The sequence below is a fragment of the Ixodes scapularis genome, unplaced genomic scaffold (assembly GCF_016920785.2).
Source record: "Ixodes scapularis isolate PalLabHiFi unplaced genomic scaffold, ASM1692078v2 PGA_scaffold5__190_contigs__length_132052651, whole genome shotgun sequence".
NCBI classification, from domain to species: domain Eukaryota; kingdom Metazoa; phylum Arthropoda; class Arachnida; order Ixodida; family Ixodidae; genus Ixodes; species Ixodes scapularis.
Window position 1 is genome coordinate 111174190 of NW_024609880.1, and position 20030 is coordinate 111194219.

Sequence of the window (20030 nt, forward strand, 5' to 3'; positions counted from 1 at the left end):
AAACATTGTGTGCGTAACTCACACTATATGATGGCCAACGAATGTATGTGACATTTATATTTACGCATCCCAGCAACCACATGAGGTGAGAAGGCAGCTATGGTGTGTGTCGATACTAAAAAGTTCTAGTGGATCGTCTTTAGCTCTTGGATAACCGCACCCTACAACAATTTATAAGCTATAACCTTTCTGTGAGCATTCTTGATCGAGTGCGGCTATCGAAGCGTCTGATGTTATAGTTCAACGTTGCTTAAATCGGCGCTATAGCACGTGTTGCCACTTAAAGTATTTCTGAGGCATTAAAAATAAAAAATAAAAATTCAACTGTAGCCTTTTTTTAACATAATACGCGTTTGTAATTTGTCTGTGCAAACACATTTTAGTTAGCACGGACAAACTTTGCCGGTCTTTCTGATTTTGTTTTTTTAGAAATAAATGATATTTAGAAAACTGTCAATGCACCTATCCAACCTAAGTGGCAGAGCTCAGTGCTAGACAATACATGTTGCTGGGCAGAAATAGTAAAAAGCGCCGATGTCGCGTTCGGGCTAAAAGTGCCACGTAATGCACGCGTACCGCTACAAGTGCGTCCGGACATTTCACCGAACGCCGTTTCATCGAATGCCGTTTCATCGAATGCCGTTTCATTGAAGCCGTTTCATCGAACGCCGTTTCATCGAACGCCGTTTCATAGAAGCCGTTTCATCGAACGCCTTTTCATCGAACAATGTTACAGTCTGTAATACTTTGGAATTTACTTTAATTTTTATACACAACTTCATCTCATTCTCTCTTTTTTTTTTCTTTTGTTTCTGCTTTTATATCACTGGGTGCAGTGGCGATATAAGTTCCATCGTGAACATATCCTGCTTCGAGAAGAAAGTCTCCATGAAACAATGACCCCTCTCCATGTCACATGAAACAATTAAAAATGAGGCAAAAACAGAAAGCACAGACGCTTAAAAGTGTTTTAAGTGTCTGTCCTTTATTTGCAGCGTCGTGGTTTCAGCCATGTATGTACATGAGTAAGGTTTTTCAGTAAGTCGCATACCCAATTGTTTTTATTTCTTTTTATGCCAATTGCTTTTATTTTTAGTAATTTGACACCACCTTCAAAACAATTTCTCAAGTGACTACCTTAGTCTTAGCAAATGCAAGGTGAAACTACTATAAAGCGCTGTTATGCCCCAAAACTCGGTACAGAGCCATAACGGAGAAATTCGATGAAACGGCCCTTGGCGATTCGATAAAACGGCGTTCGATGAAACGGCGTTCGATGAAGTGTCCGTTCATTCGGTGAAACGGCTTTCAATGAAATGGCGAAAAAGTGAGGTTCAGGCTTGGTCGGAGATTGCTGCGGTTACACACGTAGGCTTTTTCAGTTCTATCTCGGATAAATAAGCTTCTTGCTCAAATAAACAGGGGCATCTGACTTTTCGCTCATCTTGGCCTTTTGCGCGACTGTTAACAAGTTCTAAAACAGACAAAGCAAAAGTGATTTAATTAGCTCAGGATTATAGGTTGAGCGAAATATTTACAAAGTTCAAGGTTCCCTGAGTCATCTTTTGTATTCAGTTCCCCCTCCCCTCACCACCACTTCCTTCCTCTAAATAAACAACGTAGATTATTTTATGAACCACCAGTAATAGAGCGTACTCACAAAACGTCTATTTGGCGTAAGAAAGCGTAAGAAAGGCCTTGTTTAAATGTTCGAGCAATGAACTTGTTTTCTTACTGTGCGTGACACAGCTAGCACGAAACACAATATTGACATTTTTACGCAAAGGCCATGCAGAATTTAGTGTATAAGAACAAACTGACTTTTCGCTCATCTTGGCCTTTTGCGCGACTGTTAACAAGTTCTAAAACAGACAAAGCAAAAGTGATTTAATTAGCTCAGGATTATAGGTTGAGCGAAATATTTACAAAGTTCAAGGTTCCCTGAGTCATCTTTTGTATTCAATTCCCCCTCTCCTCACCACCACTTCCTTCCTCTAAATAAACAACGTAGATTATTTTATGAACCACCAGTAATCGAGCGTACTCACAAAACGTCTATTTGGCGTAAGAAAGCGTAAGAAAGGCCTTGTTTAAATGTTCGAGCAATGAACTTGTTTTCTTACTGTGCGTGACACAGCTAGCACGAAACACAATATTGACATTTTTACGCAAGGGCCATGCAGAATTTGGTGTATAAGAACAAACTGACTTTTCGCTCATCTTGGCCTTTTGCGCGACTGTTAACAAGTTCTAAAACAGACAAAGCAAAAGTGATTTAATTAGCTCAGGATTATAGGTTGAGCGAAATATTTACAAAGTTCAAGGTTCCCTGATTCATCTTTTGTATTCAATTCCCCCTCCCCTCACCACCACTTCCTTCCTCTAAATAAACAACGTAGATTATTTTATGGACCACCAGTAATAGAGCGTACTCACAAAACGTCTATTTGGCGTAAGAAAGCGTAAGAAAGGCCTTGTTTAAATGTTCGAGCAATGAACTTGTTTTCTTACTGTGCGTGACACAGCTAGCACGAAACACAATATTGACATTTTTACGCAAGGGCCATGCAGAATTTAGTGTATAAGAACAAATTGATGCCTCGTAAGTTGGTGCCCAACGGAAGCACTCTTTACCGAATTGCTTGTTTAAAAATAACAACTTTTCAAACATAAAAATAAAACAAAATAACACCACTTTTTTGGGGGCCACTAAATTTACTGATTTACTATGTTAGTTGATTGTGCAGCGGTATGCGTACATTACGCGACACTGTTAGCGCAAACACGACATCGCGCTTTTTGCTATTTTCCCCAGCAATGTATCGACTCGCACTAAAATCTACCGCTTAGGTTGGATACTCGCATTAACAGTTTCCTAAACATCGTTCTCTTCTAACAAAAAAAAAGTGGAAAACACCGGTGATAGTTTGTGCTAACTGCGTAGCGTAGTGTACCTAAAAGTTTTTTTACAATGTTAAATACAATTCTGTGTCACGTTAAAAAAAATTGTCTGCTTTTGCCTTAGTTTCTTTGAGACACCGCAAATACTTCGAAGTGGCGGTCCGTGCTATGGTACCGATACAAGCAACGTTGAACCATAACACGACACGCTAGACTCGTCAAAAAGGGTTTTAATATTGTCTTTTCGCTCCATAGCCGCACTCGATGAAGAATGTAAACAGCGAGTCTAGCTTACATTTCGTTGTGGGCTACGGACCGTATACGGTTATCTAAGTGGCTAAAAGCGACCCACTAAGACTTTCTAAAATTGACATCCACCCTTGATGCCCTCTCACCTCAGGTGCTTGTTGGGAATGTGTAAATATGAATTTCATACATTTTGCTGGCCATCATGTTCTGCGAGTTAGGCACACAACAGGGCATTTTAGTAAATCGTTTTCAAAGGCCCGCTGCCACTTCAGGCGCGCGCTTCAGAGAAGGCATCGAAGTGGCAGCGCGTGCTCCCGCTAAATATAGCGTGGCCTGAAAACATAGTCTGCTAAAGTCCTTCAATAATTTGTGCTCGCTCCTAGAAAACAGAGACCTTCTAGAAGATGCCCGCGCCTGGTACATCGTTTTCTTTTCCATCGATCCCAATTTGAGGCAGGTTTGAGCGTGATAAGCCGTTTTTTCTTGAAGATGGAATGTTTTGTGAAGATGTGAGTCATCCTTACATATTCAAGTCACCACTTCTCGCGCATGTGTTTTGAGCTCCTTGATCAACCGAAAATATCTATGAAACGTTCCTTCAATGGGTGCGGGGATGCATCGCAGCTCTCAAGTATGCGTTTACTTTGCCACGGGCTAAACTAAAGACCTTCGAAAGCGGCAATTCGGTGACTGCGCGGGCGCAGCCTTGCAGCTCCGTAAAACCGACACCCGAGGAGCTAGGCTTGGTGAGCGCCAAAAAATGGGGCAGATTACGCGGTAGGAGCTGAAGCTACCTCTAACTCACGAGGTCGCTGCTGCCGCACCCATCGCCCGTCGCTCAGAATGGGGATTTTCTCGGCTTATCCTCTCAGAAGAAGCCGGCGCAAAAGGGGACCTTTCCCCTCTCCTCGCCGTGCTACAATACAAGAAAGAAAGAGGGCGAGGAGGACTTTCCGCCAGGCGGAAGAATATTTCTGCTGGTCCTCCTTTAAGCAAGTGGAGCCGGACGCGATAATAAGCCGCATGCCCAAAAGGGCGGAGCGAAAACTGTACCGGCGCTCTTTCTCGCTTAGTTTTGGTTCGACGCCGTGTACCAAAGTAAAAGTTCTAGACACCGTAGCACCTACTACGAATTTATTAACAAAACTTTGTTGGCAGGGCTACACGATATTGAGGTCGAGCTTCAATTCCCTAAATACATTATGTGCCCTCAAGTGAAAATTTAAAAAGTTAGTTAAAACATTTTAGTTAATCAGCTAACTAATTACCTGAGTTCACCTTTTTACTAGAGGTCGCCAGGGCCATCGACACTTCCCCCGGGGCTTAAATTACTTTATCTCGCGTTCCTTTTTGTTTGTTTCTTGAAAATTCGGTGCAGCTAAAAAAAAAAAACAAGAAAGAAACAAACAAACAAACACCCTGTATATCTTACGTGTGAGTATTTCGCAAGTAAAATTAAGACCTTTATGGTTGTAGAGACACCGGAATTAAAGTTTATGTCTGAGTCCGCAGTTAATACAAAGTTACATGTTTGTCTACAGTTGGTCAATATTCAACTTTGCAACGATAGCACGGAAACGATGATGCAAAAAGATCTCTATTTAAATGCTTGGCACTTTCATTATCTGGAAAAAAATAATCCTGTCATTTTATCTGGTTAGTGCTGCATTAAAAATATTGTATTCCTTGTGGGGAGAATTTGCTAAGAAAGCAGATATATGCGTATATCAACAGCTCTTGAAGTGTTAAAAAACCACGCGATTGTTGCCGAAAAAAATCATATTATAAATACCTGCTTTTATGGTTTTCCGTGTAATTTAGAAACTCTGGATGCAAACGTAGGTGTGAGGGTTATAGTTAGTACCAATTTCCAGTTGAGTACGCCTGTAACGTTTGTTTTGAATATGAAAACGAATGAAATTAAACAAACTGAAATGCATCAGTGAATGGGGACCAGGGGTACACGTTCCCTGATTCCTTTTATTTTACTGGAATATATCATGGATGCTTTTCTACCATGCTCCGCAAGAACGTAAAAAGAATTTCACCATTCTAAATTAAAAGAAAATAATGTATCGTGTTACTTCTGCTTTGTTTTATGGAAAGACGCCCAATAGTTGCGAAAATAAAAACATGTTTAACGATTTGCATACGGTAGAATGCTGTCAAAGCTGTCTTCAGTATTAATGGAACGCGCAAGTTTCTGTTTGTGAATAACGTTGTTACTCTTCTAGCTGTTGAAGTTTTTCTTGCGCATTCGCAAAATATAGAAAAAATTGCTTTAAAAGAAAAAAAAAACAAAAAAAAAAAACAAGAAGCTTTTTTGAGTTCGCCTGATCTGTTTTATTTTAGGGACGTTGTACAATTTAGTGCTTGGTTACCCATTTTCTTTCTTTGGTGTGCAGTCGGTTATGATGTTTTCCGCCTGTCTAAAGAGGTTATGTTAACAACTTATGCAAGAGTGTGCTTCTGTTCTAAACTCCATGCTTTTTTCCTCACGAGCATTTGTAACGTTCTCTGCGAAATAAAACTAAATACATTTGAGACTCTGGATTACTTTTCTCTGTTATTTTCTAGCTTATTTTCAGTTTTGAATTTTAGTTTGCATCTCTCGAAGTAAGCATTATCATAAGGCACGCATGACCGTGTTTTCTTGTTGAAAAAACATTACGTTTTGATTTACGGCTATTTTGCCATATAATGTTTCGCCTATATTGTTTTTCGTTCCTATTTGCGTTACTTTTTTTTACAGTGATTCTATTTGCCAGAATCTACATGTGATATTGGCAGTATTCCTTAATAATGAATATTAAAAAAAATGGCCTGATGGGATCCAGGCTGATGTCGAAGACGTAGCGGTGCTCTACTGCAGCAGTGCAACATTTCGCCGGACCTCCGTATTCACATGTACAGTTTGTTTTTTGTCCCCTTTATTTTCCTAGTCGCAAACGTCGGCTGTTTACAGTGAAACCCACAGTTCTCATTGTTTTGTGCTAAAATTGTTTTAATCATTTCAGGGGCGAGATAAAAAAAAGACGATTCCCAATTTTTTTTTGTTTATTGAACATAGCAACGTTTTATTAAGTTGTCAGAAAAGTAACTATTCACTTCAGCAAATAGTACTTGTTCCTCAGCATGATATGATGGTCAGCAATTTTTTTCCTGAACGATATTAGGCAGAAGGTACTTCATATGGCGGAAATGTGGTAAGTTAGAACGAGAAAAAGAGGGTTTATTGTTGCCTTAAGGTTTTTTGTGCACAAATGTAAAGTCAAGAAAGTCAAATTTGTCTTGTGGAAGTTTTGACACAGGATATATACGAAATAGCTGTACCCGTGTGAGCACTTGTGAAACTGGCTTTTATTTTACTCGTCATGACGTTATAAGAGCAGAAAAGAATTGGTTTCTAGGAATGTGAACTGTCATTGTTCCACAAAAAATAGACGAAGAATGGAAGACGTATAGATCATACAGTTTCGCAATATTTCTTACGTCAAGATAAACGAAGCAATACGCTATACGTCCACAAGTGAGTGGGTGGTATTTCTAAGTAACACCGCATTGTTCTGAAATCCTGGTTCAACCAACTCAAAATCGGGAATATAAAAGTCGGTATGTTTCATTAACGTGTATATCTTACTTTTCTTGTATACTACGAAGTCAGTTGACCGGAGGGCGGTTAAATCGAAAACTACGATGAGCACATCACTGTTCGTTTCTTGCTTTATTCTGGCGGGGTCCATCTTCAGTTCGCATGAAGCAAGTGTAAAACGGCCACCATATAATGCAACTGAGGTAAGCCGACTTATAGTTTCTTTCGCAATAACGGTTTTCAGTCGATATATAGCAGTGACTTCTGTAGCTGCTTGTTTTTATCCAAGATTGCTGCCAACCATGTCTTCTACGTCTATAGGAAGCGAGCGTCCTAAATTCAGGGTGATTGTGCTGTCAAGCTAATAAACGATCCTCCTGAAAAAAAAAAAAAAAAAAGAGGAGACGAGGCGAAACACACAGAAAAGGGGAGAAACACAACTCCGAGACGGAATTGTGTTTGTAAATTTCTTGGGGTCCCATCGATCGTCTCCGAGGTATTTAACTATGGTGCGAGCTTCCTCAAACCTTTATTCTAGAGCGCATAAAAAAGTGCTGATCAGTTTTGCATTGCCACCAGAAATTAGCCTAAGCGAACTGGTTTACATATTTCTAGAATACTTCATTGATCTTTCATATTCTGTAAACTAAAGCGTGTAAGTGAAATAAAGAGTAATGGCTAATGGAATATATTTACTAGAGTGCAATTGTAACAATTCATCAAGCATACTGAATAACATTTCATGTGATATGAGAAGGGGTGTAGAACCAAGAAAAGAAGTAACAAAATTTGTGCTTAGCTTATGTGTATGCGATATTAGCAAACTTAAAAGTTTTGACTAAGCGAATCATACTAGGGCTTCTTTTTAACAACTGCTATGCATATTATGACGACGAACAAATATCTCAAGTAACCCACTCAAGTAAAACATTTCAGAAATTAGTTAGAAGCTTTTATATGATTAAAGTGTGTACCCCTTGAAAGAAAAAATAAACTGATTGATTGATTGATTGAAAGTTTTAATTATTAGCTTTCCCTACTAAATTGACACCTACTACTAAATTGACATTGATATCATTATTACGACGACATACTTTGCTTATTTAATGTGATATTTTTAAACCTTATCCTCAGTTGTTGGGAAAACACAGTATATGTTGGAAGGTCAGTCATAAAGGTAGCGCTATACTGGCCCAAAAGAATTACGAGTGTCGAAACCACAACATCAGTATCGTTCCCGTAGTTTGCTAGTGTATTGGCAGAGTATAAAATAGTCTCCATTCGGTTCCCACTTTTGAACAGAGACGAAATTTTGAGTCAGGCTTGGGGGATTGGGGTGTGCGAAGAAATGAAGCTATGGATAAATATAAGATTACTAGAAAAAATCGTTCGGGTGCAGGCGAGCTGGTGAATAATAATTATGTTGAATTGACCTGAAACTGGGGTAGAAAGAAAGATCAAAACGTAGAAGGGACAGAAAATAGACAGGACGACGTCTCAAACTCAGCTAACTCATTTATTTAGTCCACCTCCTTATATAGACTCAACGTCAAGGTCATCTCCACTAACACAAAAGGACGAAGTTATACAGATCAAGCGCCACAGCCTTCATCACACAATTCAATAACCTTGACAACGTTTTCAGGTCGACGCGATAAGGCAACGTCCTTTTGTTCAAGTTTGAGGGTGAATGGATGTTGCCTTATCGCGTCGACCTGTAAACGTTGTCAACGTTATTGCATTGCGTGATTAAGGCTGTGGCGCTTGATCTGTATAACTTCGTCCTTTTGTGTTGGTGGAGATAACCTTGAGATTGAGACTATATAAGGAGGTGTACTAAATAAATGAGTTAGCTGAGTTTGAGACGTCATCCTGTCTATTTTCTGTCCCTTCTACGCGTTTTGATGTTTCTTCTCTACCCCCGTCTCAGGTTAATTCAACATGGTTAATAAGATTACTGCCGGATGTGATGTCACAAAAAAGATGGCCACCGTTCCATCGCGCACGAGTAATTAATTTGTGGGAACAAAAGTGGCGCTGCGATTTTATTTATAAAAGAATTCTCTTTCAGTGTGTGTGAGTGTGGAGGATTACATCCTCCCCCCCTAAATTCGCCCCGCTTCCGATCTCATCACCAGAAAGGAAACGCATGAAAAACACTGACATATAGAAGTCATTTTGAACATCGTTTTTCAGTCTTCCTAATTTATTATATTCGCAGAGACGAAAACGATCCCGACTGAGGTACAGAAATTATGAAAATCAATATGTTGTAGAGCGCAAACCGTACTGGGGATATTCAGAATACCTGTCGGGTGTGTTGTTGAAAATACGTAAATACATGTAGTATTCGTAGTTAAAGAAAAAAAGAATAACATCTCTATAAGACACAAAAAAGTGGTGATTTGGTGATATTTTAGACTATTTAAGAAAAAGATATCTCGAGGTATGTAATAATCATAACCTTACATGCTTATAGAACACACCCCTAAAAACGATGTCTTTCCTTGTGCGTCGGTAATCTTCTCCGGCCTTTTTGTTTTCAGGCATTCCTTACGAATGGCACATACTACATGAAGTATCGTAATTACACCAATGATAAATTATTTGGCAACTACTCATGTGTGTCAAGGTGGGGAGGAGATGACAAACTGGAAGAGGATCCCATCAGAATCAAATATAGGCTCGAAAATTACAGGAGAGACCCGTAAGTGTGCATTTGAAAATTACAGGCCATGAATTGCAGTTTTTGATTTATTTGAAGGGTAAATATTGAATAAAACTTTTGAGTTTAACCATTGATCAGAACGAAGTCGCTACCTGAAGAAGGTTCCAGACTACCGCAGGTCATTTTCGAAAACTGACCTTCGCACGTTAACCACGACTAAATTTCAAAACCCGCCCCTTGCCCCCATTCTTATAATTCGGCTTCTTTCAAAAGTTCCAGCTCAAGAAAGAAGTTTTGTTTTGACTGTCATATCCCAGGATATAGTTTATAGTATTCTGTCTATTATTTCCGTTATTTTTCGCACTATCCTGCGGCTGTGAGCTTGCGTACGACAAACGTAAGTATTCATACATGAATGGGGGCCTGCCAGAAACTCTCTCCATCTTTTTTTGTAATATAGGTAAGCCTATTTTTCGCAGAATTACGCGCATGCAGTTCAAGAAGAGGGCACGTTTCGTTCCCTGCGCTTTTGAGCTTTGAGTATCTCCGAAAATATGAAGAAGAAAAAATCCCTTTATTTGGAAACATTAGGCCAATGCCCAGGATAAGATGCGTTTGCGAACCCAAAGTGAAAGCAATGATGGTGGAACGCAACCGCATGCTTCGTAATGCCAGAGAGTTACTGGAATACGCATAAAATTCGGTGACGGCGGTAGCACCGCGGCCGATGTGCACTTCCTCAAGAGCTTCACAAAGGATCCCTTCGGAAGTGCATGGATCGTTCATGACAGGTCGTGGTTTAAACGTAATCTAGTTCAAGATTATTGAAACATATTGCTAAAGCACATGTATTAAACATAGAGAGTGGGCGCCTTCAAAGTTCTCTGCGGGGATAAGGCGTGGCGGGAGGAAAACCATTTGAGATTTACTTCGAGAAAACTTTATAATGCATAAAATACGTTCGCTTGACATGTACAACCCACGAAGAGTGAAGGGCAAACAAATCATATAAGATTAAACTTATAGAATTAGGATTTACACTTAGGATTAGAATAGAACTCAATTACAAGTAAAAAGAGATCTACACAATCTGCACTAGAATGCAATTTATGAATTGTCATGTTTTCACAAAAGACAATATTTCTTTGCACTTCCTTAACACTCGAAAGAAAACATGCTGCAGGCGCTGCGCTTAAAATATCAAAAGAGTAGGAGATAATTGATAGGGCGATAATGATTTCTAGATTTTCTTCCTATAATAATGAGTGGTCGTTTTTTCGTGTCTGTATTCGCTATTATATTTGAGGGTATCAAAAACGCCTCTCTATCGTACGTCCAATCACACAACTCCTTAGTCAATGAAGCGATTTAGGGTACTGTTTCGTTTCTTGCGAAACGAACGAGTCTTCTCGGGAACGTATGTTTTAAATTATACAGGGTGTTCAACGGTAAACAAAACAATCAAATAAACCATCTTCAGGAGGGAGTATGTTGCTTCCGGTTAGCAATTGTTTCTACTTATTTTTGATTACCCATAGTAAGTAGCACGTCCTTTAATAGTCTCACCGCCGATGACCGACTACGACATCTAAAAAAATACACTTATGCTCATTGGATGAAAAGAACGAGCACCTGTTCCTCAAGAAATGCCAATCTACCGAAGGTACTTTGGACGAACCTTCACGAACTAGCTTGCGAACCTTCACCAACCAGCAGCGAACCAGCTTGACCAATATACCTGAGAACGACTCAAAACCTACAAGTCCTTAAATGCGTTCAACTACTTCGTGAACGCCAACACATCGGCGAAGGGCACCACTCCAACCCCCTACAGGCGCTCAAGATACGCGCCAAGTTTCACTGCAGAGATCGCCCTATTCAGATCAGCAGACGAACTCCTGAAAGTTTTTATTTCGTCTCCTTCAGCGCTACGCTAGTCTTTATAATCTACAGTTTCTAATGATTGTTTTGTTATCTCAAGTTTATTTCCCAGAGCATTGTGTCACCTTGCATTTCTACGTGCCTTAATGGCCCGGTTGGCACCTATCTTTGTACGGGGATGGTCGGCCGAGTCGCGGCGGCGTCGCATGTTGTCCAAACGTTTTATTTACGTACAGATGAAATGAGCCGCCGTCTCCCGTGACTGTAGTTATGTGAGACGGTGCGGGGAGACATAGATATGGGACAAAAATAAAACAGAAAACGAAAGAGAGAGAGAAAATATATAAACGAATATATGCCGTTGTATAAACCGTACTTGATCGAATGAATCAAAGTTTTATGAAACCGGCGAAAGTCAAAATAAAAGGTGGAGCTTCGAATTAAAATCTGGGTCTTCCAACGTCCGGTACGTATCGTGTGTGTAGGAAGTCAAAACATCCCTTAACCTCTTATTAAATCTTTTTTTTTTAGATTAAGTAAGCAGGAAGATGTTATCGTAGGCTTCTACGCAAATCAAAGCAATACTTTTTATTATACTGAAGAATCCAAAAAACGTAAGTTGATTTCTCAAAGGGCTTTTCTTTTTTGCAAATCATCACTCTCTCCATGCTGGAAACCACGCAAAATGCAAAGAACTACAAATACCAATTATCTTGGAGTTTATTTGGAACCTGGTTAATTCTTGGATTGCATTTTCTCAATGGGGAGGATCATTGTAAGATCTTTCAGGGTCTAAGAGGCATTCTGACTCTCGGCGAAAGCGTTGTTGAGAAATTCTATGAATGCACTAGTGCTGCTTTCACTTCAAATGTTCGTGAAGTAAAATAAGAAAACGAAGTTGAATATTTAATCAAGCTAACCAGTTTGCACGCGATGCACCAGTAGAATGCAGTTTACGAAAGTAAGAGAATGTTATCCATGTCATTCTATTAAAGTAAGAAAATCGACACTAAAAAAATTACGTAACTAAAATGCCCAATTTTTCCAGAAATATTATACATCATTACAGAGTAAGCGTATTTTATGAGAAAACTGCGTAATTTATAGTCACTGAGAGATTACGAAATGGAAGGCGCGTAGAGCCCGGACTATCTTATTTCCCTGCGGTCAATAAGATCGCAAATATAAACCAATAAAAAAAAAAACAACGTCAAGACCGAATTCATTTATTCATTTAATTACCTCAAATTGCCCGAGAGCATTACATGAGGGGGTAGAAAAAACTGCAAACACATTGTATTACACAAAATACGTAAGACTTAAAAAATAAAAAAAAATTGGAATTACTCAAAACTATAAAAAGTAAAGGGTGACTAATCATTTAAATTTCATGCATACAAACAAAATTACCAAAAAAGTTCTTCGCAAGCATTTCTAAATAAAACGCAAACAGGACTGCACACCACGCTTTCAGGTACGTTATTCCACTCGCCAATAGCTAGGTTTCAAGGAGATTCGGAGTACATTTTTGTGCGACTTGATGGATGAAGCACAAAGCTTGATCATAATAGGCCGCGTCGTGCACGTTTCAATCTGTCATAGACACTGCGGAGAGCAAGTTGTCTGCCTCTGGCACAGGAGTTGCGGTGACGTTAGAAACAAGCCGAGTTCTGATTGGCTGTGATAGTAGGATAGTGGGTAGACCCCAATACTAGATGCCTTAAAGTCTACCCCCTATTCTTCATTTCGAAACAATCAGAGCAGGGCGTTCTGACGTCAGCACAACCCGTGCAAAGGAAGCACACGACTTGCTGTCCGTATAGACCGTTTTACTGAAAAAGGGCGAGAGAGAAAAGGGGAAAGGGCTACCGGCGCTTTCCCCCTTTCTGGTTGGGTAGAAAGAGTGAAAGTGCCGGATGAGAGGCTTGGCCGGTGTTGGGTGTCCGCAGTGCCCCAACTTTTTTCGCGCTTTCTTTTCTGTTTTGAACTCACGGACTTCGATGGCAACAGTCCCCCGGCCATCGGGACATCATTGCTCGGTCATAGGGTGCACGAATAAAAACAGAAAGCGTCGAATACTGCCCAAGGACCTATGTAGCTTGCAAGGAATCCGGGAAGGCGAGAGCGGCTGCAATGTCTTTAAGCTCCATCGCTTTCCACATGATCCCGGTTTCGGGCGGCAGTGGATGGCGTCCGTAAACCAAAAAGGCGGTTCCTCAACGCCATCCTCTCGACTGTGCTCGGAACATTTTGTGAATGGTGCGCGCACCGAACTCTGTACCGCCGATGAACATGGGGTACGCTCGCAAGGTGCGTGCGAGTTTTCTCGTGATAACTGCTGTTTCAGCTTGTAAAATATTGTCACTGAATTTTGTTTAATATTGATAATTTGCAGTGGTGTCATCTCCAACACTTAGTTGAAGGCTCATTTCCGCCGCCAGGTGAGGCTGGAAATTTTTGAAATGGTACTCCTATCGGTTTTCCTGAATCGCAATCTCCTGCGCGATACCAGAGAGCCGGAAAAAACGCTCCGTAGAGTGCCTCTGGTGGGTTGTTTCCGTTGATTGGGCGCTCTGAAACGCTGGATAGTCGCTGCAGGATACGTCTCGTGTGTTGCGATCTGCGTTTTCGAGCCCAGTGTGCAAGTTTCTTTGTTCGAGTAGTGGCATTCGTCAGTGCGGCGACGGGGGAACAGCGGCAGCGAACGTGCCAGCGATAGAAATTGAAGTTGAGTTCTCAAAATATTGCATCAAATAGTAAATTAATTCGTTGCTACTTTGAGTTTTTCTGTGGTTTGATATAAGTACATCTAGAACGTCTTCGTCGTTCGCCCACAAGGAAATATAAGAACACTGACACGAAGATAAAAGCACTGCAGCAAAACGATCTGCAGCTCCGGGTGTTTACGAAAGTTAATTGAGGTTCCCGTTTCGTGTATCGCTTGTTGATTACTAAAAACGGCTACGTTGAAATAGGCCCATTGCAAGCAAAAATTGATAAATGGTTCACCATTTCCTGTCATGCGGAAAACGATGAGGCTTAAAAACATTGCAGTCGCACTCGCCTTGCCGGACTCCATGCAAGTAACATATAGGTCCTCGGACAGTATTCGACGCTTTCTGTCGTTGTTCGTGCACGATATCACCCAGCAATGGTGTCCCGATGACCGGGAGACTGTCGCCATGGAAGACCATGGTTCTAATTAAGTTTAGGAGTTCGAAACAAAGAAGGATGCGCGAACGAACTTTGGGCACAGCAGACACCCAACACCGGTCAAGCCTCTCATCCGGGACTTTCACTCTTTCTACACAACCAGAAAGGGAGGAAGCGCCGGTAGCCCTTTCCCCTTTTCTCTCTCGCTCTTAAAATGGCGCCACCCACGATAAAACAGTCTATAGCCTGCGATCGCCCCTTTCTGTTCCTCTGGCGCCAAACTGAGAGTCGTCAGAACCTGTCGAGATTTTTTTCAACGATCTGACCATTTTTGTCCTAAAACATTTAAACGCATTTAAAACACACACACATACACACACACACACACACACACACACACACACACACAAACACACACACACACGCACACTCACGCACACACAAGCACGCGCGCACACACACACACACACACACATATATATATACTATATATATATATCTGTGGCATATCTAAAGTCACCGAGGTCTGAAGACACGCAGGACGTGACTAATAAATTTCGTACGTCTTGGGGCGCGATTTCTTCTTCGGCTTTCTTATCGGCTAATGCCCTAGCCGCATTGACTGTGGCTTAAACATAGTGGGACGCTGGCCACACTCTCTACGTCATGCAGTTTTGAAACTGTCGGCGATAATATATTAAAAGGAGACACCGTTTTTTTTCCCCCATCTATTTATTTTCTACTCGTGCAGCAGGCGCAAAAGCTGGCGTTGCAAACACGCAAACGATGTGAATATGGGACTATAAGGAAAGCAAAGTAAAGAACCAAGTCACCATTCCTGATTTCGCATCGCCGGCCTTGCGCCTGTTGCACGAGTGGCACCTTTATTCCACATCCCCGTGCTTTCCACGTGCTTGAATTCGTCCTACAGTCAACTGATCGAAAGGCTTTCCATGACGTTCATGAAGTTTATAGTTGAAGTCATGTTTATTTCCACTATATAAGAAGTTAAATAGTAAACTTAAGATAATTATATTGCTCATCAGTATGATTTCTCAAATCTCGACGTCCGCCATTGCTGGCAGTTTTTTTTTTAAAGAGTTTTCTTTTTTCTTCAACGCACTTGTTTTAGGATATTTTGAAGGTCTTCTTAAAAACACTCGGTATATCCGTCCTGTTTACGTATGCGTATTTTTAAATAAACTCTAGTTATGTCTCGAAGTTATTCAAAACGCTGCCTAGGGATAATAAATGTCCCTACCTAAGAGATAGGTTGATGAAATAGGAAGGTATAAAAAGGTTATTTCACAAAGATACGTCGACTGTCTTCATTATGTGCATTTTAAACCGGGGTTTGACTCACAGCGCGACTATACTTTGCACCAAGATTAATAGTTGACTACAGGAAGGTTTGTTACGTACATACTTGTTTTACTTTTGAGCATGATAAAAGTAAGGGTGATAGGATAGATCAGGTGTGCTTAGGAAGTCTTCAGACTAAAAGAAAGAGAGCCATTTTCTTACACTAGGGCCCCCGAAAATGTAATAAAAAAACAAATTTGCAATCCAAAACTGTAGACGAGTTTGATGTTTAAGAAATATATTAAACAAAGTTGCTGAAATTTTGTTATTCTTGAAAACTTTTCCTATTGCATTTGGTGACTGTCATCTTGTTTCCTATCAGCGTCCTGTAAGTAACTATAATTAGCCCTCATTTAACTAAAATAAATTTGAACGGGTTTTGATTACGATGTTTTGTAACCAGTTCGTGTGTAGAGTTGATCCTGTAGCAAATAATACTTGTGAACAAATTCCGAAAACAAGTCATATATGTACTCTGCTTTGCGTCCAACAGAACAAAAACGGAAACTCATTTACATGAACGTATCGGAGCAGTGTCAAGTTACAAAAACATATAATACAGGAAACGGATCAGGTGAGTTTGACTAATGAAACGTCGAGGTACCGCTAACCTCCATTAGATTAGTAGCAGCATCGTGAGGCATACCAAATAAATATTGAAGCAAGTTCACGATGTAGGAACAGCCATCCCTTCTTAGTAATTCTATGCTCCTTCCACTTTAAAGCTCGGCGTAACCTAGCCATGAAAAAATCTGTCGAAGGTTCGTTCGGGTTTCTGACAAAGTCGTGAGAAATCGTTGAGCGTATCACTCGACGATTTATCCAAGTGAATGACCGAAAAAAAAGAAGAATCATGTTTGTGGCCGGTGAAGCCAAAGGAGTATAAAAGAAGGGGTTTGAGCAGAGATTGCCCTCTAGTTCTTATCGGGGCGTTTTAGTAGCTGGGCGATCTCATGGTAACACTTTGAGACAAGCAAATAAATCGAGACTTACGTCGCTTAATAATGTTGTCTTCCTTCTGTCAGCTCACTAAAGAAGTTAGTTTAGCAGCTGACCTAGGTTTTAGCCAATATCGTGTTAGGTCTAAACTACTGTTTAGAAGCCTGACAATAAGCACCCAGACAGTGCCGACAAAAAGAATAGAGTGTAGGTTTTGGAAAACTTTTCCCAGTTGCGTAGGCGGGGAGGTGAATAAAGGGGGGGGGGGGGGGCTGAATCCCTCTAAGCTCCACCCCTCGCAATGCTACTGCCGGCACGATTCATTGAACTACCACTCCAGAAGCCGCGATCACGCCCACTGAAGTGTGATCGACAATCCGGAAGACACTTCTTAATTGCTGGTTCGCACATTTGGGACAGTTGCGTTCACAACAACCAAAACGTTAAAAACGACAAGAACACCGTAAGAACCGTGACTTATGATGGCTTCGCCAAACTATACGTCTTGCACCGCTGGCCACGTTGAGTACGGAGAACACTTGTCTCGGTGACGTTTTGTTGCTGTCGTTTCAGTTTCTGAGAACGCAAGCGACACAAATGTGTGAGCCAGCCTCATGTGGTCCAGTCTATTAGGTGAAGGGTGTAAAGGTGGAGCAGTGCGCTCGCTGTTAGTAAAGCCCCTTCATGTCGCAAAAGTAGCTCAAGGTGCGTCGATGCACGAGGCACGTAAAGGCGGCACAGCACAGCACTAAGCTAGATTTCAGAAGCCATGTTCTTCCCAGAAATGGCGCAAGGCACGTGCCTCCAGCATTTGCACAACAATGAATGGCGCCACTTTTCCCAGCATAGAGGGGCTTTAGTTGTCAGATACGGCCAGCGTGTCAGCAACGTGCTCGCGGCAATAGGAACGCAGTCTGCGGGGTGTTCTTGAGCGCTATTCGGGCGTAAAAAAAAGTTCGTATATTTAAAGCAACACGCAGAGTGCATTAAAACTTATCACAAAGGTGTCTTTAGGTGGTGCATACTCAAATTTTATAAGTGTGTGTATAAAAACAAGTCCAAAAAGCGTATTTGTTTTATGCACAGGGAAGTAAACGGCAAAAAACCGTGTGGTTGATGCTGGCACTCACAGATGGCGTAACATAAAGCAAAAACCTGAGAGCTTCTTTAAGATGAATTTCCGAAAGTAGATCCACGAAACCCGAACGTCTGTGGCGCCTTCTGTGAGTAGCAGCGTCAACCAGAAAGTTTTTGCCGTTTTCCTTATTCTACATAGAAATAAACGGGTTATTTTAGGCTCAAACGTTTTTACCCAGATACTTACACTCATAAGCTTTGAGTACGATAAATGCACCGCCTTTGTGAACATTTTAAATGCACTCCGCTCACTGGTTTATGAATACGAATTTACGCCCGAATATTGCTCCTGATGTCAGTATCTGATTTGAAGTGGCTGTATATTCGTAATCGATTTGCAAAAAAATAAAATAAAACTATTGTAGCACATTAACACAGCATAGCACGGTTCTTGTAAAAAAAATGAAAAAAAAAGGATATATACTTGGCTTTATTTAAAGTCGCATCACAGCCGATTCTATTATGTGAAGGATTCTGTGAATTAAGCGGTGGCAAAAGTGCACGGTCACGGCGATCGTCGTCTTTCTGGGTTTCTGCTATCACCGCTTAAACCAGTCGCGCTCAGTGAATGCGCCGTAACCTTCCCCTATGGCGTACCTTGTGCAGCAAGGGAAGTGTGTTTGTAAGTTGTAAGACCGGAATGTGTGGTTTTCTTGTTGACGGTCCCAGTCTCGAACACTTGCACGTTGTGTGCTGCCTGTAGTTACTATACACTTCCCTAGACACTGGTTATATCTCACATTTTGGTAACTTACACGTAAAATTACTGCTCCCTATAAGTCCTTACATCGATTATTTTCTCTCTCTGTCTGTTCTTTCAGGCTGTACGCTGTGGATGGGTGCTTTTAAAGTAGACAATGATCCTCCAACTCGCTGCGAAAAAGCCTACAAGAGGTGCGGGGGCGAAACGAAGCTACAGTACCACAAGAGTTGCAAGCACCTTAACAGTTGGCAACTACACGGGTCATCAAAATAAATTCACGATTGCTGTCAAGGAATTGAAGATATGCTGAATCGACTTACGGAATAAACAAAAAATTTAAGAAATAAGGCAACTATCATCAGCTGTACCTGTAATTGATAATAGCGTGGTTGTACTTTAAGCGGATGGCCGTGTTTTTCGTTCTAAATGCCTGTATTTCGGCGAGCGCTTCAAGATCAGCTATCGAAGAGTGCGATGCATCTGGGAAGATCCGGCAGACCCGGCGCGGCCTTGGCGTCATCACGGCATGAAGGGCCAAGAGTACCGTAGTTACAAGCTTTGCCACTTGTGGGTATCAGGGCGTTACAGTTGCGCTTAGTCGAAGTACTCGAGGGCTGTAGCACATCGCGAAGCCGGCAGAGTGGCGGAGCTGCATCGAGTGTGCGATGACCGACCAACGCGACGAGAGCGGTGCATATGATGCCATTAATGAGGGCGAAGACGCCGCTACAACACCATTGGCCACATTGGTGCCTTTTTGGTAAAGTAAAGTTATTCTAAACTTTGTGAACAGATATGTTCACTAAGTACATATGTTCACGCATTGAATAAAATATTCAGAAACTGATAATTCCATCCATGTTCGCCACAGCGTTCTTGCCAATTAACTCGTTGAATACATCCCTTGCATGTGACATTACGGTAGGGAAGGACAGGGGGCCGCACAATGTTCGTGGTTGAGTTCACACCGCGCGGAGGCACTTACCAAGGCTTAGGATGCCGCTAACTGCCTGGAGAAGCGCTGACATGCACCATATTTTAAACAAAGGTACTTACCTAGTTATTTACACGTGAAATTGAGACAAAACATGTCGAGGTTTATCTTGATGAACAAGAGCACGCGCGGAATCTTTCGGCTTGGGTGCGATTGCGCAATGACCAGGCAGTTTTGATATGCCGCCGATGAACTTTTAACGTGAAAGAATATCGTGGTGTAAAAAAAAAAAAGAAAAAAAAAGCTTCACTGCGCGCCAAAACGTTTGACGAACGACTCTAGGAGGTGCTTGTAAAATTATTACGATTATCCGAAGTACTGGTAAACAACGCAATGTTACTGTCACAATCTAAACCACGAGAAAAGGGGAAAAAAATAACGAAAAACACAACTCTCCTTCTATCTAGGTTGCGACTATGATATTTCCTTAGCGACAGACCTGCATTTTTTT

General features: G+C 41.2%; 1 protein-coding gene across 1 annotated transcript; it reads left to right on the forward strand.

The window, feature by feature from the left end:
• The first annotated feature begins 6846 nt into the window (after positions 1–6846).
• LOC115312199 lies at positions 6847–18858 on the forward strand. The gene is made up of 5 exons (XM_029971105.3): positions 6847–6945; positions 9289–9449; positions 11823–11905; positions 16300–16380; positions 18704–18858. The coding sequence occupies exons 1-5, from the start codon at positions 6847–6849 to the stop codon at positions 18856–18858; spliced, it is 579 nt and encodes a 192-aa protein (XP_029826965.3).
• Positions 18859–20030: the final 1172 nt, after the last annotated feature.